At 45.8% G+C, this 25686-nt stretch overlaps 1 protein-coding gene across 1 annotated transcript; it reads right to left on the reverse strand.

The window, feature by feature from the left end:
- Nucleotides 1-577: 577 nt before the first annotated feature.
- Nucleotides 578-1397, reverse strand: TCIM (transcriptional and immune response regulator). Its single transcript, XM_073650871.1, has one exon. The coding sequence runs from the start codon at nucleotides 1328-1330 to the stop codon at nucleotides 1043-1045; it is 288 nt and encodes a 95-aa protein (XP_073506972.1). The 5' UTR covers nucleotides 1331-1397; the 3' UTR covers nucleotides 578-1042.
- Nucleotides 1398-25686: the final 24289 nt, after the last annotated feature.

Here is a 25686-nt window from a genome sequence, read left to right on the forward strand (position 1 = left end):
TATTTTCCTGCATTAATAGGTTTGTTTTTACCCCTTAATGTCCAGTTGTCATATTATCACCCATTTTCCCGTATTAATTGGTTTGATTTAACCTTTCAATGACCGGTTGTCATATATTATCACCCATTTTCCTGCATTAATTAGTTTGATTTAACCTTTCAATGGCTGGTTGCCATATATTCACCTATTTTCCTGCATTTATAGGTTTATTTTAACCCCTTAATGACCGGTTGTCATTTATTACCAGCTTTGAGCCTCGGATTCAGCACCGAATAGAGAAGTTTATAAACAGACAAGGAATTGATATAACTGCAGAAGTATACGAGATTGTCAGGATTAACCAAAGGAGACAGAAAAAAAAAAGGGAGGAAAATGTGTCCAAAAATGTTCATCTATAGGAAGCAGACTTCAGAAACACATAGGTTATTTGCTGATCTGCAACTACAAATCCCAGCATTCCCAGGAGAACACGCTAGGACTTGTAGTTCCACAACAGCTGATCAGGGCAGAGGGGGCGACATTAATATATGAACGACCCACTGGTCACATTAGAAATAAAACAATAGAAGAAGAAATGTAAATTATAAAACTATTTATTTACAAAATATAGAAGACACGATGAATAGCATAAATAATGTATCACAGCACCAAAAAAGTCATTATCTCTCGCCAGTCCTCTGGATCTCCCCATAGCTCTGCTGGGGAGAAGTTGCAGGGCCCTCAGAGGCACCTTTCCTTGGCACCGCCAGGGGGGCCCCACATAGTCCTTATTTCTCCTTCAGTCACCTTGGAGTCGTGTGCAGTCTCCTCTCAGCTCTGGAGGGAGAGCTCAGTCCTCTGAAACAGTCTCTTTTTCGAGCACATGCTTCCAACACAGCAGGACAGTCTCTTTCGATTAGAGCGCAAGCTCTGCAGAACAGTCTCTCAATTCTCCACCTTGAGATAAGTTTTGGCAGTGAGTGACAGACTTGCCCGACCATCCGCTTCCTCCAGATCAGTCTTGACTTTTCAGCTTAGATTGAAAGCTCTGCAGCCCAGGAGCTCAGATCACCTTGATGGGAAGTTTGCGGAGCTTGAGGAATTGCAGGATTTTGTCCCTGGTCCTCTGCTTTAGCGCCAGTAGTGCCCTGGCTTTCTCCTCATTGTCCTGGTCGATGCAGAAGATGATCCGGGCTCTGTCCTCTGCTTTCTTATCGCCAGTCTTTTTAAAGAGCTTCTGCAGGGACTCCTGGTCTACACCCTCAAAGATGTTGGCTGTGGCTTTCTTGCGGGAAGCAGTGTCAAACCGGTAGCCATGGACGGAGGGGCTGACTCTCAACGAGGTGGACATGGTGCTGGTAGTAGTGTCTTGGCAGTGGGATCACTGTAGCTTATTGCTCAAGCTGTAAATGCCACAACTGGTTGAGAATGAGAGCTCACCCGCCTTATATCCTGAGCTCTGCTGACATCATCCACCCACAGGGAGAGCGAGGAATTAGGATTTAACCCCTTCGTCTAGGAGCAATCCCTCTGGCGTCTACACATCCTGCAGAAATTCCACCCCAAATCCTTAGTTTCATATGAAAATTCCCTTTTTTTTAACATTTTATACTTAACGTATATTCACATGCGGCAGAATTTTTTTTGCAGACTGAAACTTGTAATAGGGTTGTATAATGTGCAGGTTATTTTTGCAAAACCCCAGTCAGATAGATGCAACAGTCACAGAATTTTTTTTTGCAAACCGTCTGCCACATGTGAACCTACCCTTACTGTAGTTGTACTCGTGCTGCAAAAAAATATCCCACCAACTAAGGCGTTATTCACACCTGCCTTTGGTTCTGTTTTTAGGAACATGCATCGGATGCATAGCCGATAAAAAGGGGTCCCAATAATTATTTTGGGGTCCGTCTGTGGTTCTGTCAGTTTTTAGAAAGGGAAAAAAACTCTGCATGCAGGACTGTTGTATCTGTTCTAAAAAAGAACACATAATGGAACCCGGACGGATCCCATAATAATCAGTGGGGTCCCCCTGCTTCCATTTACATCAGTTATGCAGAGGAGCAGATTTTGGACATTAATTCTGTTTTTTTTTTCTTCAGAATGGAACAGGTAAATGGAAGTGGGGACATAGCCTTAAGCCCCCCGGCTGTTTTCTTTTTTTAAGAATTTTTTTGTCTTGTCTTTTCTTTACACTGGCGGAGTTTGCACCGAATATATTAAAATAGCCATAGTTTGATGAATTGGCGTGAATTCAAAGATGCTTATATTTGGGGGTCTTTTTGCACTTTTTAGAGTAAATAGTTGCACGATCCTTTCAATAAGGGCGCAGTTAAACAGGGGCATTACTCATGCGAGGATCGCATCGCAATCCTCGGACTGGCCGTCGGCTCTTCTCACCTGAATGTGACAGCTGCATAGAAATACATGCTGTCACGCTGAGGTCAGGAGAACCACCGGCCAGTCTGAGGATTGCGATGCTTGAGTAGTACGATAGTCTGACTGCGCCCTAAGCTTTAAAATGTTGCCTTTTAGCCTTTAACTGCCCTCTAAAAAAATTAAGCAGACCAGGGTACAAATGCACAAAATTTTTGCAAAATAAAAAAAAGTCACTATTAGGCTAGGTGCAGAGCGTATTTTTCGTCATCTGAGAAAATTGGATCAATTATGCTAATCCCACTTTGATCAGAGTCCATTCTGTGAGGCTGCGGAAATCGGACTACACTCAGATGTCATCCAAGTGCAGTCCATTGGCTACCATACACCCATAGACTTGCATGGCCAAGTGCGATCCGAATATCGAATCCAAGTCGGGCATTCAGCGATTTTTTTCCTTGGATAGTCTTGGTCGAGGAAAATATCAGATTTGTTCATGCCCCTTTAGACAAACCTTGCTCAGTGCGATCTGACAAAATAATTGGACCAATAATACGATCGTCTGCACAAGCCCTTAAACTATTTGTACTGCAGAAAAAAGGCACAAAAGCAATGATGAATTGGCACCTAAGTGTTTAGGGAAAATACAGTATTTGACTCTCCTACATGATAATGTCACCGGCTCCTTATGATAATTGTATATGCTGCAGCAGGGGTGTACACCCAGGAAGCTGTATTATTTTATTCACAAGGGGGGAATTACGGGTATGGAGGAGGAAGCTCCGTGTAACACGTGAGAAGAAATTCAATTTATTAATTGCCTTTTTTTTGGGCTCCACCTGCATTTTAAATGAGATGCCTCTGTGTTCCGGCAACACCTCGGGTTTGAGACTGGAATCTCAGCAAGATGTTCTAAATGATCGATACTGTCTGACATTTTGGAAATGTGGGAGGATCAATGATATGTGCTGCAAGCGTCAAACAAATTTGTGCACATAGACTAATGGCAGGTGCAGACGGCCGTAGATTCTCTCACCGAGCCAATTATGCGAATGAAACTAGGATCCGAGTCTGATCAGAGTGTCCAATCAGAGTGGCCAATCAGAGTGGCCAATCAGGGTGTCCGATTACAGTCCGATCAGAGTGTCCGATTACAGTCCAATCAGAGTGTCCGATCACAGTCCAAACAGAGTGTCCGATCACAGTCCGATCAGAGTGATCACAGTCCGATTAGAGTCTCCAATCAGAGTGTCCGATCACAGTCCGATCAGAGTGTCCGATCACAGTCCAATCAGAGTGTCCGATCACAGTCCGATCAGAGTGTTCGATCACAGTCCGATCAGAGTGTCCGATCACAGTCCGATCAGAGTGTCCGATCACAGTCCGATCAGAGTGTTCGATCACAGTCCAATCAGAGTGTTCGATCACAGTCCAATCAGAGTGTTCGATCACAGTCCGATCAGAGTGTTCGATCACAGTCCGATCAGAGTGTCTGATCAGAGTGTGTGCTACCGATTCTCTCGGATGAGAAGAAGATGAAGATAAAAATTTCCCCATCTTCTCCATTGTGTCAGTGCATGGAAATCAGACTACACTCAGATGTCATCCAAGTACAGTCTGAAGATTTCCACGGACTGACTGAGCATAGCTGAGCAACATCCGAATATCAGATCAAACTCAGGCATGCAGTGATTTTTTCCTCGAACAGATGCTGTCCTTGGAAAAAAAATCGGACATGTGCACGGCCCCATAGAATAACATTGGTCTGATGTTTTCTCAAATCGCACTCAGACTGAAAATACGGTCATCTGTACGAGCCCTAAGGCAAAGGCAGACAGACCAGTCTATTGCTGCAGGTCAGGCTGACTATCTGATGTGTATGATGGCCCCTGACTGCTGATGGGACAAACACCCAATCGTTCTTCTCGTCTGAAATAAGATGGACCCACAAATTGTCTGGCAACTATAGACACATGGCTTTCTAACAGTCCAGATTTTTTTTTTTTAAATTGAAGCACAACAAGGGCAGGTTGATGGTAATTTCTGTGTATTTTAAAGCCATCCAGGTTACATTTGGGATTGAAATGATGGTCACGCATGGCACGTGCATCACTGTTTAATTGTGATTGTTTCCCTCTACCACGGTAGTGTTCAGACCGCCCACTGGACTCCTAAGCGAAAGCAGAAATGTAATGAATAATCACGTTATACCCATATAACAATGGAGGAAATCACCATGGAGGCCCAGACTAAATAATTATGACCCCCTACTATAATGGCAAAGAAACAACATGACAGATAATGCACAGTGTAGACAGTGTCGGACTGGTTTGGCAAAGGCCCACCAGTAACATTGATTCTTGGGGCCCATTCTTCAGCTAGCTGCAAAAATAACCTGACCCTAGTACACAAATGAACTTTTCCTTCTATGTAATATTAATTTGGCTAGCTTGTTTAATTAATGATTAGATTTATACCTTTCTCTGCAAACTGTGAATCAAGTGTAATAGCACTACTCATCAGCACTCCTTCACAGAGGCGGCCTACCGGAGGATTCTCCTATTCCCCGGTGGGCCAGTCCGAGCCTGAGTGTAGACATCACAGGTGAGCTGTATACTATCCCACCATGGTAACTAACCCAAAATAGTGTATACAGGTCACCTCCCCCGCTCTGCGTAATGCTGGGGTGCTTGATGAGTAGAGGTCCCTACAGCTCATAATTTCCCTGACCTATTCTACATATAATCCTGTTTATTTTCATGTAAGTTTGTGCACGGAGTCATCTCCCTGTTTATATCTTCAGTATATTGCTGGATAATAAGAGATTATAACCTGTTTACGTCTTATCCGGGTGTTTACAATCTACAATACTTTCCTCTTTCCGGAATTCTTATGACAGCCAGCACTTTAGAAAATAGAGAATACAAGGAGCGTCGCTCCTCAGATGTAGCAGAGCTGAGTTTGTCATTCAGCACATCTCACTGTAAACTGCAAGTAAGCCAACAAGCAGCACCACACAACAGCGCCCACTGGTGAGACAACATCAGTACTGCAGAAGTCTGTAGATGTAAGGATTTTGTCATAGTAATTATTAGAAAAATACTTTATCAATGTCAAGTTATACTGCGGATGTCAGTGAGTATTTCTCCACTGCAGCTTATCCCCCCACCAGATTTGCAATTATATCTGCAACGGTAAAGTTTGTATTGCTACGCAGTGACTATATTACTCTATATTCATGGATTGTTTATATGCTTAAAGTTGAGGGATAGTACCCAATTATGCATGTAGGTTTAATCCACAAATATATTGATTTATGATTATGTCGATTATATACTCACTTTCAGTGTACACATATATATTGTCTTTTCTTTATATTTACAGTATATATATATATTTGATGAATTATTTATATGATCAGAGATTTATTGAGCACTATGTCACTTTATACCTACAGAATTAATTAGAGTATATAAAGTATTGGGCTATCTCTGTTGCTCACTCACCTTTCTGTGCTTCATTATACCGGTTGTTGGATTCTTATAATAATATTTGTTTTTGTCTTTTATTCAATAAAATTGACATCTTTTTAAACAATGTGGATGTATTTCGGTCCTGGCATTTTTTCTTCGTTGGATGTATTTATAGGTAATAATGCCCTCTAGGACACCTTATATATACCTGGGATTCGTTGCAGTTTTTTGTAAATATTCCTGTAATGTGCATTGCTGTGTTAATTTTTCCTCTACTGTGACATTGCTGTGTGTATTATCCCTGTACTGTGACATCACTCTGTGTATTATCCCTGTACTGTGACATTGCTGTGTGCATTTGTCCTGTACTGTGACATTGCTGTGTGTATTATCCCTGTACTGTGACATCACTCTGTGTATTATCCCTGTACTGTGACATTGCTGTGTGCATTTGTCCTGTACTGTGACATTGCTGTGTGTATTATCCCTGTACTGTGACATCACTCTGTGTATTATCCCTGTACTGTGACATTGCTGTGTGCATTTGTCCTGTACTGTGACATTGCTGTGTGTATTATCCCTGTACTGTGACATCACTGTGTGTATTATCCCTGTACTGTGACATCACTCTGTGTATTATCCCTGTACTGTGATATCACTCTGTGTATTATCCCTGTACTGTGACATCACTGTGTGTATTATCCCTGTACTGTGACATCACTGCGTGTATTATCCCTGTACTGTGACATCACTGTGTGCATTATCCCTGTACTGTGATATCACTCTGTGTATTATCCCTGTACTGTGACATCACTGTGTGTATTATCCCTGTACTGTGACATCACTGTGTGCATTATCCCTGTACTGTGATATCACTCTGTGTATTATCCCTGTACTGTGATATCACTCTGTGTATTATCCCTGTACTGTGACATCACTGTGTGTATTATCCCTGTACTGTGACATCACTGCGTGTATTATCCCTGTACTGTGACATCACTGTGTGCATTATCCCTGTACTGTGACATCACTCTGTGTATTATCCCTGTACTGTGATATCACCTGTGTATTATCCCTGTACTGTGACATCGCTGTGTGTATTATTCCTGTACTGTGACATTGCTGTGTGCATTATCCCTGTTCTGTGACATAGCTGTGTGCATTTGTCCTGTACTGTGACATTGCTGTGTTTAATATTTCTGCACTGTGACATCACTGTGCAGTATCATTGTAATGTGACATCACTGTGTGTATTATCACTGTACTGTGACATAATTGTGTGTATTATTCCTGTAGTGTGACATCACTGTGTGCATTATCATTGTAATGTGACATTGTGTGTGGTACACTAAGCATGGAGAACAGAAAGAGGAGAAGAGAACTGTCTGAGGCCTTGAGAACCAAAATTGTTGAATAATATTAACAATCTCAACAAAACATGTGTAATTGCAATAATTTTCTGGGAGAAATACTTCATTTTCTGGAACAATTTTAAGGATGCCAACACTTTCGGCCATGACTGAATATCACAACATATCAATTTATGCTGTGGATTTCTCCCTGTGAAGCAATTACACAGTCGGATTTTGTTGCTGCAGATTTTCCCATGTGAACCTGACTGGTCTATGTGTTATCCGTGGAACATAGATCTCGTACCACCATGAAACAGGAGGGGGCACACAGGGGAATATAATTTCCGAATGATGCTATCCCTCAAGATTAGAGCTACAGATTTACACATTCTGGCCATAGGAAAACACAGCCACCTGTGTGCGGCCCCCTACAAGTGGTCTCTGTGTGTGTAGCCCCCAGGGGGACGCTTGTCTCCAGCAGAACATCATAAATGTAGCACGGGACAAGAACATTTATTTTGAGTGGATGAGCTAAATATAGAACAAAGACTTATAACAGGAAACTGCCTATATATAATGTTTACAGGGGATCGGAAAGATGTGATTAACAAGCCGCCGCTTTCTAAGACCGGCAACAATAACACTGCCATCAGCACTGCTCACGTACCAGCCCACAGAGTAACCCGCGCAGTGCCGAGTCATACCATATCATACCACATGCAAGTAACAGACAGCTGTAGAATTCTGGCTAGTGATATCACTTCATAAAGGCAATGGTCACACGGGGTCTCGTTACATTTTTCAGTATTTTTGACTGTTAAGTTAGTGCAGTGTACATCACCATCTTTACATCAAAGTCTCTGGAACCTTAAGAATATCCAATATAGCGCCAAAGGGTGCACTGGTCACCGCCATACATAAGACATTATACACTAAGTGAGAAAGTTGACTCCCCTTACAATGCAGCTTCTTAATCTTCACAAGTCTAGCCTCTCTAAACACATAATTTTTCGAGAACTTTTTGGAGAAGAAATTGAGCGTAAACTCTCCAAATCCTCCTCCAAATCTCAAAACTCTTCAAAACTTGGATTTGCTCCTTTGCAAAAATACTCCATGTTGTACACACCCTAAGGACTCACTCACACTAGTGTAGTAGATTCATCTGAGTGTGATCTGATTCTCTCGTATGCGAGAATCGCAGCACAGGTGTGGAGAAGATGGAGAACTTAATGTCTCCATCTTCTCCATTGTCTCTGTGAGCGTACATCAGACTGCACTCAGATGACATCCAAGTGCAGTCCGATGGTTAACACACACCCATGGACTTGTATGGGCGTGCGTGGTCTGATTTGCAGAGCATGAGAAAAAAAATCTGCACTGCCCCATAGTATAACATTGGGCAAAGTGATATCTGATAAAACATGAGATATCACTCATCCGCCAGTGTGAGTGAGCTCTAAGACTGCTTGACACACACAGCCTTCAAATTAATACTTTTTAAAAGCATTTTAAACATTATATTTATGCATTTTTCAAGTCATAAAAAAAAAACTGGAAAAACGTTAGAAAAAATGCCTGTCGCAAAGCAAAAAATCCCATTAAAAACGCCAAAACAAATCTGACATTTTTCTGTAAAATGCTGTGTGTGAAACCAGGCAAAGCTTTGGCAATCTCATGTCATTGCTGGGGAAAGCTCAGAGGAAATTGAGGTTATTTTCATAAGGAGTCCCTTGAGGAGTTCCAAGACGATTGGTTTTTCAAGTGGGAATCGCTTCAGGAACGCTCCTCTTCTGGGAGTTTTTGGAGGAGTATGATTTTTCCTGAAGAGTTTCCGTAAGCAACTTTAAAGAGTTTTTTCGCATAACTCTTGCTTATTTTTTTCTAGCAGATTCCATCAGGATCTACTGACTTGCACTTTGTTTTCCACCAGGCATTTTTCAAAAAAACTCATATGATCAGCAAGATGGATTTCTGATGGAAGTGAATACGAGTTTTCCAAGTGCTTTTGAACCTTTTATGGAGAATAAGTCATTCTTCTCTAACAGGAAGAGAACTAGAACTCTAGTGCCACCTATAGGAAGTAGCAATCCTAAAAAGTCAATATCGACTCTCTAACGAGCCTTGTCACATGACTTAGGATTAAAGCTAAAACCAAAATCTCAATTTACAGACACTGCTTCGGGGAATGTTTGAAAAAAAAAATACAATGAATTAAAATATATATTTTTTTAAATTTCATATATTTTGTTCAAGCCTTTTTATGTCATATTTCAACTCCTTTAAAGAAACCCGTAGGAAAAACGTCAGGGGAAATAAGCCAAAAGCAAAGCAAAACCTACTTTAAAAACGCCATGAAAATATTCATAAAAAATGTGTTATTTTTCTGAAAAATGTTGTGGGAAAGCAGCCAAACTTTTGGTAATCACTTATCATTGCAGTGGGGAAGGTCAGGGGAAATTAAAGAAGCACTCCTACTCCTCCCATCAAAGCAGTTTCTGCTTGAAATCCTTTTTGGATAACATTTATACAATCTCTGCAGATAAAATCTGCCAGGTGTGATTATTAGCTTAAATGGAATCTGTCACCCCCTGGGAGATATCAGACCTCTAATATGGGCATACAGGGTATAGAAAAGTAAATCTATACATACTGTATGGCCCATGGTAGAGGTCTGATTGCAGAGAAAAGTAGTTTTATCTTTTTGGTTTTCAACAGGCTTGACGTCCGGGGGACACCAAGCAATGCCTGCCTATCTGATTGTTATTCCCCTAAATAGCCGCCTATTAGGCTGAGTTCACACGGTGCGTATTTAATGCGTTTCCGCAGTTGCGGAAACGCTGCGGAAACGCATGAAAAACGCATGGTAGAAGGGCAGCAATGTTCCCCAATTGAAATCCGCATCTGCTGTGCCCATGATGCGGATTTTTCCGCAGCGTAAACGCTGCACTCAAAAATCCGCAGCATGTCAATTCATTTTGCGTAAACGCGGCGTTTTTGCCGCCATTGCCTTGCATTAGAACACGCCAATTCCGCAAGACTGCATCTGTACTTGCGTTATTGGCGCGTTCTAATGTGCGGACGGGTACCCGAGTGTGGAGAAGAGGAGAGTCTCCTCCACACCCAGGTACCATTAAAAAAGCTGTAAAACAAGAATAAAATAAAAAATATATATATACTTACCATCTGTCGGCCCGTGCAGCGCTCCTGCTTGGTTCCCGGCACTTGCAGTGAGTTGAAGGACCTGCGCTGACGTCAGAGTCATGTGACGGGTCACGTGACGCTGACGTCGGCAGGTCTTTCAATTCAAAGTTGCTGGCAGCCGGGAGAACGGAGTGTAAAGCAGGACAGCGCGGGCCATCGGAGGTAAGTATATACACTCTCTCGGGTCGCACTATATAAATCCATGCCGTTTGCATGGATTTATATAGTGTGACCTAGTTGTCAAGCACTTTCCAGGTGATGCTAAAATCGCCTGGAAAGCGCTTGTCAATCTGCATGTGGATCCGCATGTATTCTGCAGGAAAAACGCATGCACAATCTGCATGCGTTTTTTCTGCCAGGGAGATGCAGAAATGATGCAGAAATTTTCTGCTTCATTTCTGCATCGTGTGCACATACCCTTAGCCTAGTTACCATCCTCACTTTCTCCCCCGCACGTCACAGGGCCCTGTGACGTGCACTTTGCCTCCTCACGTTCCGGCGCATGCGCAAAGCGCGGATTTTATAGACAGTGCTTTGTTTCCTCCCGGCCAGGTTTGTATGAGCACAGTGCCGCAGAAAACCTTCTTGTTATGCGCCGGGAGTCACTGGAGCGGAAGTCACAGTGACTCCCCGGTGCCTGCGCAATAGAGCACTGTGGCACTGTGCTCATACACACCCGGCCGGGAGGGAACAAAGCGCGGTCTATAAGAGTCGCGCTTTGAGCATGCGCCGGGAGGTAAGGAAGCAAAGTGCACGTCACAGGGCCCTGTGATGTGCGGGGGAGGGAGGGAAAATGGTAACTAGGCTGAAAGGCGGAGATTTAGGAGAATAATAATCAGTTAGGCGGGCATTGCTTGGTGTCCCCCGGACGCCAAGCATCTTGAAAACCAAAAAGATAAAACTACTTTTCTCTGCAATCAAACCTTTGCTATAGGCCATACAGGTAAGCATAGATTTACTTTTCTATACCCCTGTATGCCCAGAATAGAGGTCTGATATTGCCCAGGGGGGTGACACATTCCCTTTAAAAGATCATTTAATAAATCTCAGGTTAAGTCCCCAAAAGCCGTGTTTCTGATAGCTCTCAGGATCAACATATCAAGAATGAGGTAAAAATTCTATTAACCCATTTTTTAGTTTTATCGCTTTCTGACTGACAACCAAAAATAAAGTTCCTACCACTGGTGATCCAAGTTCAGTTTAGTAGAACTGTGTGAGGGGTTTCTCATAGATCTGACAACATTTAGCGCCACTAGAAAACTAGTGTCGTTTACCAGTAGCATTAAGTAAAAATAGATATTAAAAGGTTTGGAAAAACATGGAACTTTGCAATTTACTTGTCACCCTCTCCGTTCTCAATAATGGAAGTATTTTTAACTATATTGTTTACTGTCCATTGTCTGAGCAAGGAGTGCAGCACTTCCAAGCTCTTTCCAATAGAAAAGAGCCATTTTACTGACAACCGCCAGTAGGTCAATTTGTACAAGTACCACCACTGGCGCCATTTAAATGAAGACCACTGGGAGACCAATTTGCGCAAGCAACACCCGCAGCAAGGACGGCGCCGGCGCACACTTTAAGACAGGAGGAACATATAGACACCAGAGGCAGGTGGAGGGGCCGGTGCAAAAAGCCAAAGCCGCTACCCACAGTTACCCCCATATGCACCAACAGCTTATGTGTCACGACTTTGTTGTCGGGTATTCTGGGGCCAGAGGCTCCTACCCTGTCCCTAATGTTAGGGGCGCCCTAGCTGGCCCTGTTCCCCAGATTACTTCTGAAGGTGAAGACGCCGGGGCCACGTACCTTGTCTGAGCTCCTCAATCCACCCTCAGTCTGTTCCCTTCCCCCATCCAAGGAAAGGGGAGTAGTAGTATATGGCAGTACACAAACCAGACTGACAAGGTAACACAGACAGGGCTAAAAGAAAATACCAATCATACAAATATATGCACACAAACAACAGAGGTTAACAACGGGAAGTGGAGGATGGGAAACAAACCAAAATAGAAGAATAGGATTAACACGCAACCTAAACCACACAACAGTCCTTATATTTATTACTAATTTTTAGTCTACATTCCCACTATCAGTTTTTGGTGTTGCATATTTTTTTGCTTCAAAAAAGCAGCATCTTATCATTCCAGCAAAGTGGATGGGATTTATAGAGATCTCCTGCCCTCTGTGCTTCTTTTTTACTCAACGTAAATTGACCTGCGGCGCGTGTTTCAAAGCCACAGCATATCAATTTCTTTTGCGGATACGCTGAGTTTTCTGTGCTATTGGAGGTCTATAGGGAAAACCCCATAGACCTCCAACAGATGCCGAAAATCCGCAGGTAAAAAAACGCACATGCGTTTTAAGTGCGTCTTTGCGGCGGAAACGCATCAAAAACGCATGTAATCCGCATCTAAGTGTGTCAAATTTTTGTCAAAGCCAAATACTAGGAAGTATCAAAAACAAAGCAGCTTTATTTAAAGCATGACATAACAACAAGAGACAAAAAAAACACAGCGTCAAAAACGTCATAAAAGCGCAATGAAAAACTGGAAGTAATCTAATTTGCATAATAGGTGCAGAAATTCTGCAACATCAAAAACTCAACAGAAGCTCATCGTGGGAACGTAGCCTTATGGTCTTTACCAAGGGGGCGTGGCTCACGGGATTCTTTCGGCTGGACTCCATTATTACCCTATGAGCCACACCCCCTTGGAAGGCCATGAAAACTAGCAGTAAATAAAAAGGAAATAAATATCTCTGGGTCCGTATAATGGATTTTTAAAAAAGAATAAAAACAAAATACTGAGAGGAGCAGAGGGCATAAAAAAATGAGCAAAAGCTGCCCACTTTTGACCTTATGACAGCCAGGTCCTCTTTAAGGGACCCAAAGGCACCTCAGACATATAAGAAAACACCAACAATATAGCATTATTGCACGTTAGGTGGGAGCTTTATGGTAGATATATTATTGGGTCGAGGACCTGAAAAGGGGTATGCCCCTCTCCAAGATCCTATCCCAAATAGTAAGTGTAAGGCCACAGCCCCACTATCGGTATTCGGTCAGTATTTTTTCTCAGGAGTGGGAGCCAAAACCAGGAGTGGGTGATAAATGCAGAATTGGTGACTTGTTTCTATTATACCTTTTCTCTGATTGTTCCTCACCTGGTTTTGGCTCCCACTCCTGAGAAAAAATACTGACCAAATACTGATAGTGGGGCCGTGGTCTAATAATAATAATTAGCAAATCTCTCCAATTTGAAATGTAGTATAGTTTTTCTGATTCTCTAGGTCTCTTTCCTCATGTGCAGGCATTGCAGGACCTTAGGTATCCATGGTTACAACCACTAGCAACTATTTAACTGTCACTATATCAGTGGTCATAACCATGGATACCTAAGGTCCTGCAATGCAAATTCTTCAGCAATGTAGTTATAGTAGGATGCCACAGAAGGAGCGGCGCACAAAAAGTCAGAATTTAAAGGGGTATTCCCATCTCCAAGACCCTATCCCAATATGTATTAGGTGTAATAGGTGTAATGTACAGGGCATTGCAGTAGCTTAGGTATCCATGGTTACGACCACTAATATAGTGATAGTTAGTTGGTAGTGGTCGTAACCTAAGCTACTGCAGTGCCCTACACATGGGGTAAGCGGCATAGCGAATCACAGAAACGATACTACATTTCTAATTGGAGGTATTTGCTAATATTATCATTATTACACCCAGGGCCGGCTCCAGGTTTTTTCTGGGCCCCGGGCGAAAGAGTCTCAGTGAGCCCCTTTAACACATACCACGATTCATAATGCACAGATATCGCAGATAAATATAGATATAGTACAATGCAAAGATTTCACTTCTTACATTACATGAGTGATATCTACTGTAAATTCTACAATAGCTCAGAAACCAGCGAATCCTCACAGCGCACAGTGCAGACCGGACAATATAGTCCTCCATACAGAATTATGGGCACCATATATTGCTCCATGCAGAATACTGGTCCCCATATAACGCTCCATACAGGATACTGGTCCCCATATACCGCTCCATACAGGATACTGGTCCCCATATAACGCTCCATACAGGATACTGGTCCCCATATAATGCTCCATACAGGATACTGGTCCCCATAAAACGCTTCATACAGGATACTGGTCCCCATATAACGCTCCTGTGGCGCCCCTGAGGGTCCAGTCGCCACAGAGGTACTGCATCTCACCCAGAGGTGTGGTATCCCACTCTTAGGTAAGGATAGAGTGCTGCCCGGGACCCTAACACCTGCATCCAACACATCCACTTCAGTAGGGCAGGGCGAGATTGCTCCTAAGGGAGAGCACAGTCCCTGGTCCCTGGCTGGAGTGGAGGGGAACCAAGTGAGGGGGAACCATGTAGTGGGTGTGGGTGGAGGAAACAGATTAGGGGAGCACTTGTGAAGGAGTTGTATAAAATGGGAAGCCATCTTGAGGGAGTGTGGTCAGTTGGAGGAGGAAAGTGAGGGGAGCAGGGGCTCTGCACGAGCTCTGCCCCAGAGTGGGCCTGGTGAGAGAGGCCCAGAAGAGGGAGAGGGAGAGAGAGAGGAGCAGGAAAGAAGGCTCCAAGAGGAACGAGGGGATCCTAGGGGTACAGGCAGTGCTGGAGGCCACCCATACGCCCGAATCTACCAGGTGTGGAAGGATCAAGCCACAGAGGGGACCGGCCCCTAAACTAGTGGAGAACTACAAGGCTCAGCTAGAAACCGGAGGCTTCTGTACTTTTAGGGTGCAGTTGCCACAGCCACAATTACATCGCCGAAAAGGTGGCCACAGAGGGCTCAGGGGACTGCAGGTCGCCCGACAAGACCCGAGGCTACCGGATTGAGACACTGATTGTGAGGCGCAGGGCAGGAGGGTGAGAGCCAGCGCAGGAAGACGACTGAGAAAGGCACACAGAAGGGGGTCCCGTTAAGCGCTCTTGAATTACCTGAGGGATTACTGAACCCCTGCCTGGTGAACGCAGCGCGATGTGGGAGGCTGTAATCTGTACAGTGCAACCTGAGGAACTTAACAACTGTGAGCAAACTCTGAAGACTGCACCCCACTGTCTCTGTGAATTACTGCTGCGCCATCACCCCCTGCACTACACTGCACTACAACGCCCAGCAACATCAACAACATCTACACTGCCCTGGAGCTAAGCTCTATCTGTGGAGAGCCAAACTAACTCTGCTGCATTAAACACCAGCTTCAGAGGACCTGCTCCGCAGCGGCGGCTCCCTTTAGCCGCATACCACAGGTGGCGTCACAAACTTTATATAAAGAACTATAAATCCCCTGCAAATATTCCCCTTTTGATTGACCGCCCTGGGTCACGGACCGGGTCACCGTCACTGTGACATCTCAGCTAGCAACGACCGGCCCGGCACCGAGTACCCCACGGCCCAGGGGGCGTGTCACTCCATATAGGATACTGGTCCCCACATAATGCTCCATACAGGATACTGGTCCCAATATAATGCGCCATACAGGATACTGGTCCCCATATAATGCTCCATACAGAATACTGGCCCCCATATATTGCTCCATACAGAATACTGGCCCCCATATAATGCCCCATGCAGAATGTCACCCCCCTTATAATGCCCCATGCAGGATGTCACCTCTCCCCCCCCCATATAATGCCCCATGCAGTATGTCATCTCTCCCCCTATATAATGCCCCACGCAGGATGTCACCTCCACCCCCCATATAATGCCCCATGCAGAATGTCAACTCTCCCCCCCATATAATGCCCTATGCAGGATGTCACCTCTCCCCCCATATAATGCCCCATGCAGGATGTCACTAGACCACCCTCATATAATGCCCCATGCAGGATGTCACTTGTTCCCCCCCATATAATGCCCCATGCAGGATGTCACTTGTCCCTCCCCACCATATAATGCCCCATGCCTCTATACATATAAAAAAAAATCAATTACTCACCTCACTTTTCACCTGCTGCCGCTGCTCCGGACCCCTCACCCGCGCCGGCATCTTTCCGCTCTGTGCTGCCTGTGATGGATCAGGAGAGAGCGTAGTGCAAAGACGTCATCGCGTCCTCTGACCTGAGACGTAACAGTGCAGCAGCCGCGGAAGAGACCGGATCTGCTGCGGAGGCACTGTTAGAACTCTCCTGTTAGTTTTTTTCTATCTTGCTGGTCACATGACCTTTTTTGCCTATTTAATCCTGCTCCGCCCTCCTGGCCTTGCTGGACTTCATTGTAATTTCTACTATTAAGCTAGCCTGGTGCTTAGTTACCTTTCTCAGTCAGTTTAGCTAGGTCTTCGGACCTTTATGTTCTTTGTTGTGCGTTTGTCTTTTACTGCTACAAATTCTGCTAGGAGGTGTCCAACTTTATCCCAGTCCCTAGTTCTTGTAGGGATCCCTCCCTTGCATCTATAGGTCTTCGTACAGACTAGCCGAGGACTTTAGCGGGTCTGATCGCAGGATCAGGTTCCCCGTTACATCGTAGGGATCTAGCTTAGTTCTATTGTAGGGACAGATCTCCTTTCTTTCCTTAGTGCTTGTAGCAGATCATAACAGGCACGGGGAGGGGTAAGTATTGTGCCGGGGCCCTGAGCAAGCGGGGGGTAGCGGGCGCTGACACCGGCACCACACCGCTCACGGGTCCCATAGCGCCGATGGTGAGTGGGCCCTCCCACCTGCTCAGGGCCCTGGCACCTGCACGGGTGCACCGGGTGCTGACGCCGGACCTGATTACACCTACTACATATTGGGATAGGGTCTTGGAGATGGGAATACCCCTTTAAGTTCTGACTTTGCATGCGCCGCTCCTTGCTGCTATAACTACACTGCTGAAGAATTGGAAATATTTCCATCTTTCTTTCCATTGACTCCCATTATATACCATAACATGTTTATGAGTACAGCGTGTTACACATGTCATGGAGACAGTACAAATCTACACGTCCTTCCGCTCAGACCCTCAGGTAATTCTTTGAATGAAAAGAACAAGAACAATTTGATAGACAGGAATTCGGTCCCGCGTGGTAGCTCTGGTAATGAAAGCCTTGCTCAGATCACAGTGCCGTGTGGCTGGGGAATGCACATCACCGGGAGATTATAGGGACGAGCTGAATGGGAAGTTTCTACTCACCCGGAATCCTGATTTGAATGCAGGTTTGTATCTGAATCCAGCTGAACACAGGATATTACTTGTAGTTTATTGCATATTTTGTTACATGAGGTAAGCCTGGAAAATACCAGTGGTAATGTCTTCTGGGACTATCTCCACAACACAGGTTTTATATTCAATATCGCTAGAATTATTCTTTTTAGAATTTGGAGAATAAGGATATGTTCACATGTAGCGAAAACGCTGAAGAATTTTTGTCTCCAGATTGGAAAATCCAATACACTTTACATTACTCGTAATGTGCAGATGTTTAGAAATCTCATGAAAGTGCCTAAACTCAGGACGCTATACAAACAGTTACAAAACAAAGCCAAAACCTGACAATTTGGACAACCACTCCATTCCAGACACAGAAGCATCTAACTGTGTCATCAATCTCTCAGATTATACACCAAACAAAGCGGAGCTGACCGTGCTTTCTAGAGGATTCTCATTTTGTCCTACTAAGGCCCTAGATAAAACGGAACTCTGTAGTGATATGGAAAATTATTTCAGGAGACTGCGCCTGAGGGAATACTTCAATGCTACAGAAGATTCAGAACCCACCCTAACTGAAGGAAAAGGGATTTTGACAACCAAGAAGAGGTCAGATTGGACACCTCCACCTGGACGAAACCCTCATTTGGATACATATATAGACTCCTTCAGACATGTGATAAAATCCACCATCTTAGACACAAACAGGAGACAAACATCAGTGCCCAGGAGAGAAAGGCCATACAATCTTTGAAAACCAACAAAGAAATCATCATTAAACCTGCTGACAAGGGTGGTGCAATAGTGATGATGAACACATCAGACTACATGAAGGAAGCAAACAGACAACTGGTGGACATGCGCTACTACAAAAAACTGGAGTCTGACCCTACACAGGACTATTACAAGGAACTAAACAAGTTGGTATCGTGTCTGCCTGATGAATCCATAAGAGCCGATGACCTGATACCAGAGAGTCCAAGAATAGGGACATTCTATATGCTCCCCAAAATCCACAAATCTGGAAATCCAGGAAGACCAATTATTTCATGTGTGGGCACCCTTACTGAGCAAGTTTCTGGATGGGTAGAGTGTGTTCTTAAACCCCTGGTAAAAGAGTACACCCAGCTACATTCAGGACACGACAGACCTACTGAATAAACTAGCAGCAGTAGGTCCTCTACCAGAAGGAACCATCCTGGCCACCATGGATGTGGAATCTTTGTATTCTAATATCCCACACAAGGATGGATTAAATGCCTGCAAAATCTTCATGGAAAATACAGGAATTGATGCTGATTCTGTGGTCAAACTTACAGAATTCATCCTCCCCCACAATTACTTTGAATTTGATAACAACATTTATCTACAGGAAACTGGTACAGCGATGGGAAGTAAAATGGCTCCACAGTACGCAAATCTTTTCATGGCCAAGCTTGAAAGTGACTTTTTGTCCTCATGCCCCATCAGGCCTCTGGCCTACTATCGTTTCATTGACAATATTTTAATCATCTGGACGGGGTCTGAGCAACAGCTGAAGACGTTCCATGAACACTCTAATCAATTTCATCCCACCATCAACCTAACACTCAACTACTCCTGTACTGAAATTAACTTTTTGGACACCATCATCAAGCTACAGAGCAATGAAATAGAGACATCCTTGTACCGGAAACCAATCGACTGTCCTACATACCTTAAATGGGACAGTTTCCATCCAAAACACATAAAAAACTCTATTGTTTACAGCCAAGCCATCAGATACAATCAGATATGTTCCAACCAGATGGATAGAGACAAACACCTTGATGGCCTCAGAAAGACTTTTTTGAAACAAGGCTACCATCCAAGCACAATTGAGAACCAGATTACAAGAGCCACCAGAATTTCGAGGAATCATCTCCTACATTACAAAACTAAACAAGAAAGCAACCGGGTGCCTCTAGTAGTCACCTACAATCCAAATCTGGAGGCGCTAGGAAGAGCTGCACGGAAACTACAACCCTTACTACAAAAAGATGCCCGATTACAATCCATATTTCCAGACCCCCCACTTCTGTGTTTCAGGCAGCCCCCAAATCTAAGAAGCATCATTGTCAGAAGCTCCCTGTCATCTCCACCAGCTACAGGTACCTTTCCTTGCAACCAGAAAAAATGTAAAACCTGTCCATGTATAACGACTAGTGTTGAGCGATACCTTCCGATATCGGGAAATATCGGATCGGATTGGATCGGACCAATACCGAAAAATTATCGGATATCGCCGATTCCGATACCGGAAACCAATGCAAGTCAATGGGACAGAAATATCGGAATGAAAATAAACCCTTTCTTTCCTTGTAGGTTAATTCTACATGAAGGAAAACAACTAAGAATAATGTAGAATGTATTGGGGGAGGTGGGGGAGACAATAAAGGCATAGAGGTTTAGCCCAATCAAATGGAATAGCAGGAATTAATATTTTTTTTAAGACGTTCTGAGTTACGGAAATATTGACTATGTTAAGTATTTTTATATTTTGTCAGATATTTATGTTTCACTACTTCCATGCTCTTCACCTTCTTTTTTACTTCTCCCACACTTTGTCCTTCATCATCCTCAGCATCTTTTTCATCCTCTTCTTCTTCACCTTCTTCATCTTCGTATTATTCTTTTTTTTTACATTCTTCATATTCTACTTCTTCATCTTCTTCATATTCTTCTTCTTCATCATATTCTTATTTGTGACAGGCATTCCTGTAGTTGTTATCTAGTTGGACATTACACCTTTCGTTCTGCCCGTCACAAAAGATTTACAACAGGATTTGTCCGCGTTCAGTTTGGCCTGCAGCAGCAGGTCTTTTCCAGGGGCACCACGAGGAGGAACGGACTCACCCCCATACACTGCTTAGTCATCTTCTGCTTATAATTTAGATATTATCTTTTGCTCTGATTTTTAGTCTTATGCTTAATGTTCTTCCGCTTTTTGTTCTGCAGCTTCTTGTATTTCTGCTTCTTGGTTTTCTGTCTCTTGTTCTTCTGTATCTTGGTGCTTGTCTTCTCTTCTTTGTCCTCGTGGTCAACTTCTTCAGGGTCATCTTCTTGGTCTTCTTCGGGGTGGTCTTCAGGGTCGTCGTCTTCGGGGGTCCTCGTCTTCGGGGTCTTCGTCTTCTTCGGGTTGGTCTTCTGGGTCCTCGTCTTCGGGGTCCTCGTCTTCTTCGGGGTGGTCTTCAGGGTCCTCGTCTTCTTCGGGGTGGTCTTCAGGGTCCTCGTCTTCAGGGTCGTTGTCTTCGGGGTCCTCGTCTTCTTAGGGTTGGTCTTCAGGGTCCTCGTCTTCAGGGTCCTCGTCAGGGAGATCCAGAGTGATTACCAAGAACCATTTCAAAAAGCTTGAACTTGGAAATGTAGCAGAAGGTACAAGAAAGCTGAGGAACTACCGAGAACCAGCTGACGGTACTGGAACCCAGATGGGTAGCAGAAGGTACAAGAGCCAATGGAACTGCCGAAGACCAGCTGACGGTACTGGAACTCGGTTACTAAGCAGGAGGTACCTGTGCCAGAAAGCACTACCAAGGACCAGCAGACGTTGGTGGAACTTGGATACCGAGAAGGAGGCACCTAATCCAAAGGCACTGCCGAGAACCAGCTGACGGTACTGGAACCCGGATGGGTAACAGAAGGTCCCCATGTAAAAAAAAGTTCAAGGCCGCGAGCCGGCCGCAGTTACCAAAACCCACAGTCCTACAGGGGGTGCTTGTCCTATTGGCACTATGGAACCAGCCTTCATTGCCAGATCCCACAGCCCACATAGGAGTCACCTAAACTGCAGGCACCATAGAGTCGGCTAACCCGACCGCAACACGACAGGACAACGCATTGGAGGCAAAGTGTCGTTGACACTACCCGGAAACAGCTGGCGTGCTGGAACCAGGCTGGGCAGGAGGGAGTACCCGTGCCAAAGACACTGCCGAGAACCAGCTGACGGTACTGGAACCTGGATGGGTAGTAGAAGGTACAAGAGCCAATGGAACTGCCGAAGACCAGCTGACGGTACTGGAACTCGGTTACTAAGCAGGAGGTACCTGTGCCAGAAAGCACTACCAAGGACCAGCAGACGTTGGTGGAACTTGGATACCGAGAAGGAGGCACCTAATCCAAAGGCACTGCCGAGAACCAGCTGACGGTACTGGAACCCGGATGGGTAGCAGAAGGTACCCATGTAAAAAAAAGTTCAAGGCCGCGAGCCGGCCGCAGTTACCAAAACCCACAGTCCTACAGGGGGTGCTTGTCCTATTGGCACTATGGAACCAGCCTTCATTGCCTGATCCCGCAGCCCACATAGGAGTCACCTAAACTGCAGGCACCATAGAGTCGGCTAACCCGACCGCAACACGACAGGACAACGCATTGGAGGCAAAGTGACGTTGACACTACCCGGAAACAGCTGGCGTGCTGGAACCAGGCTGGGCAGGAGGGAGTACCCGTGCCAAAGTCACTGCCGAGAACCAGCTGACGGTACTGGAACCCGGATGGGTAGTAGAAGGTACAAGAGCAAATGGAACTACCGAGGACCAGCTGACGGTACTGGAACCCGGATGGGTAGCAGAAGGTACAAGAGCCAATGGAACTGCCGAAGACCAGCTGACGGTACTGGAACTCGGTTACTAAGCAGGAGGTACCTGTGCCAGAAAGCACTACCAAGGACCAGCAGACGTTGGTGGAACTTGGATACCGAGAAGGAGGCACCTAATCCAAAGGCACTGCCGAGAACCAGCTGACGGTACTGGAACCCGGATGGGTAGCAGAAGGTACCCATGTAAAAAAAAGTTCAAGGCCGCGAGCCGGCCGCAGTTACCAAAACCCACAGTCCTACAGGGGGTGCTTGTCCTATAGGCACTATGGAACCAGCCTTCATTGCCAGATCCCACAGCCCACATAGGAGTCACCTAAACTGCAGGCACCATAGAGTCGGCTAACCCGACCGCAACACGACAGGACAACGCATTGGAGGCAAAGTGACGTTGACACTACCCGGAAACAGCTGGCGTGCTGGAACCAGGCTGGGCAGGAGGGAGTACCCGTACCAAAGACACTGACGAGAACCAGCTGACGGTACTGGAACCCGGATGGGTAGTAGAAGGTACAAGAGCCAATGGAACTGCCGAAGACCAGCTGACGGTACTGGAACTCGGTTACTAAGCAGGAGGTACCTGTGCCAGAAAGCACTACCAAGGACCAGCAGACGTTGGTGGAACTTGGATACCGAGAAGGAGGCACCTAATCCAAAGGCACTGCCGAGAACCAGCTGACGGTACTGGAACCCGGATGGGTAGCAGAAGGTACCCATGTAAAAAAAAGTTCAAGGCCACGAGCCGGCCGCAGTTACCAAAACCAACAGTCCTACAGGGGGTGCTTGTCCTATTGGCACTATGGAACCAGCCTTCATTGCCAGATCCCGCAGCCCACATAGGAGTCACCTAAACTGCAGGCACCATAGAGTCGGCTAACCCGACCGCAACACGACAGGACAACGCATTGGAGGCAAAGTGACGTTGACACTACCCGGAAACAGCTGGCGTGCTGGAACCAGGCTGGGCAGGAGGGAGTACCCGTGCCAAAGTCACTGCCGAGAACCAGCTGACGGTACTGGAACCCGGATGGGTAGTAGAAGGTACAAGAGCAAATTGAACTACCGAGGACCAGCTGACGGTATTGGAACCCGGATGGGTAGCAGAAGGTACAAGAGCCAATGGAACTGCCGAAGACCAGCTGACGGTACTGGAACTCGGTTACTAAGCAGGAGGTACCTGTGCCAGAAAGCACTACCAAGAACCAGCAGACGTTGGTGGAACTTGGATACCGAGAAGGAGGCACCTAATCCAAAGGCACTGCCGAGAGCCAGCTGACGGTACTGGAACCCGGATGGGTAGTAGAAGGTACAAGAGCAAATGGAACTACCGAGAGCCAGCTGGCGGTGCTGGAACCCAGGGTAAATACTAAAAACAGAGTGGAGCCAGAGGTGTAATTGGAGCAAGTTTTAAATCAGTAGTACAGTGGATGTGGACAAAGCAGGAGAATTTGCCGGACACACAGCAGGGGAACAGCTGACGTTACTGAACCCCAATAACACTGGAGCAAGCGTTGACTGTGCAGACGGCACTTCTGAGCAGCAACTAGCGGTATTGGAGCCCAGGGTAAATACTAAAAACAGAGGAGCCAGAGGTGTATTTGGAGGAGGTTTTAAATCAGTAGTACAGTGGATGTGGACAGAGCAGGAGAAATTGCCGTCCGCACAGCAGGGGAACAGCTGACGTTACTGAACCCCAATAGCACGGCAGCAAGTGTTGACTGTGCAGACGGCACTTCCGAGCGCCAACTGGCGGTGTTGGAGCTCAGGGATAATACTGAAAACAGAGGAGCCAGAGGTGTAATTGGAGCAACTTTAAAATCTGTAGTAGTGAGAATGTGGACAGAGCAGGAGAAATTGCCGTCCGCACAGCAGGGGAACAGCTGACGTTACCGAACCCCAATGACATGGCAGCAAGTGTTGACTGTGCAGACGGCACTTCCGAGCGCCAACTGGCGGTGTTGGAGCTCAGGGATAATACTGAAAACAGAGGAGCCAGAGGTGTAATTGGAGCAACTTTAAAATCTGTAGTAGTGAGAATGTGGACAGAGCAGGAGAAATTGCCGTCCGCACAGCCGGGGAACAGCTGACGTTACTGAACCCCAATGACACGGCAGCAAGTGTTGACTGTGCAGACGGCACTTCCGAGCGCCAACTGGCGGTGTTGGAGCTCAGGGATTACAGTTCAGGTGGTAGAAACATGAACAGAACAGGAGACCTGGATACTTTTGGCAACAATTATTTATTCTGGAAGAGGACTGGCAAATTCATGAGAGATCCAGGCCTTGTTCATTTTGAGAAAAGTAAGCCGGTCAACGTTATCGGAGGATAGTCGCATGCGACGGTCTGTTAGTACACCACCTGCGGCACTAAAGACGCGTTCCGATAATACACTAGCAGCAGGGCAAGCTAGCACCTCCAATGCATACTGACTTAGCTCTGGCCATGTATCTAGCTTACAGACCCAAAACTTGAAGGGAGAAGAGCCGTCTGGGAGTACACTAAGAGGGCAAGACATGTAGTCTGTCACCATCTGACGGAAACGTTGCCTCCTGCTGACTGGAGCCGTCTGTGATGGTGTAGACATTTGTGGCGGCGGGGACACAAAACTTTGCCACATTTCGGCCATACTGGTCTTGCCTTGTGCTGAGGCGCTGCTTCTGCTCCCTCTTTGTGCAGAGCTTCCTCCACTGCCTCGACGCACTGAGCTGCTTTGTAAAGCACTAGCAGCACTGCTCTCGGTTGGAATGGAGAACATGATGGAATGCACTAGTGCGTCTTGGTACTCCCGCATTTTACGCTCCCGGTTCAACGGTGTTATGAGGCTTTGTAAGTTGTCCCGGTAGCGAGGATCTAGGAGGGTGGACACCCAATAATCAGCCGTGTTGAGAATGTGGGCGATGCGGCGGTCGTTTCTCAGGCACTGCAGCATGAAATCAACCATGTGCTGCAGACTGCCAACTGGCCAAGAAACGCTGTCCCCTGCTTGAGGCGTGATCTCTGCCTGCTCTGCATCACCCCACCCTCGCTCTAGATACTGACTACTAGAGCATTGTGTACCTCCCTCCTCTGGACAGATGTCTTCCTCATCCATTGACTCCTCCTCATCCTCCTCACAAAGTGTCCCCTGCCTAGGCCTTTGTGAGGAACCACGTTGCGCAGACTGTAGAGAAGCAGATGGCATTTGTGACTCCTCATCCTGCACCTCTTCCAAAACCTCGTCCCTTAGTGCTTGCAGTGTTTTTTCAAGCAGGCAGATAAGGGGGATAGTCATGCTGACTAGTGCATCATCTGCACTCGCCATCCGCGTGGAATAATCGAAGGCACGCAAAACGTGGCAAATGTCCTTCATAGAGGCCCACTCAGTGGTGGTGAAGTGTGAACGGCGCGCACTGCGACTTGTTTGCCCCTGCTGCAGCTGGTACTCCATTACTGCTGCCTGCTGCTCACACAACCTCTCCAACATATGTAACGTTGAATTCCACCTGGTGGGTAGGTCACATATGATGCGATGTTCCGGAAGACGTAATCGGCGCTGCAGAGCTGCA

Source organism: Phyllobates terribilis, unplaced genomic scaffold (genome assembly GCF_046119375.1).
Source record: "Phyllobates terribilis strain yellow unplaced genomic scaffold, ASM4611937v1 Scaffold_11__3_contigs__length_659146591, whole genome shotgun sequence".
Classification (NCBI taxonomy): domain Eukaryota; kingdom Metazoa; phylum Chordata; class Amphibia; order Anura; family Dendrobatidae; genus Phyllobates; species Phyllobates terribilis.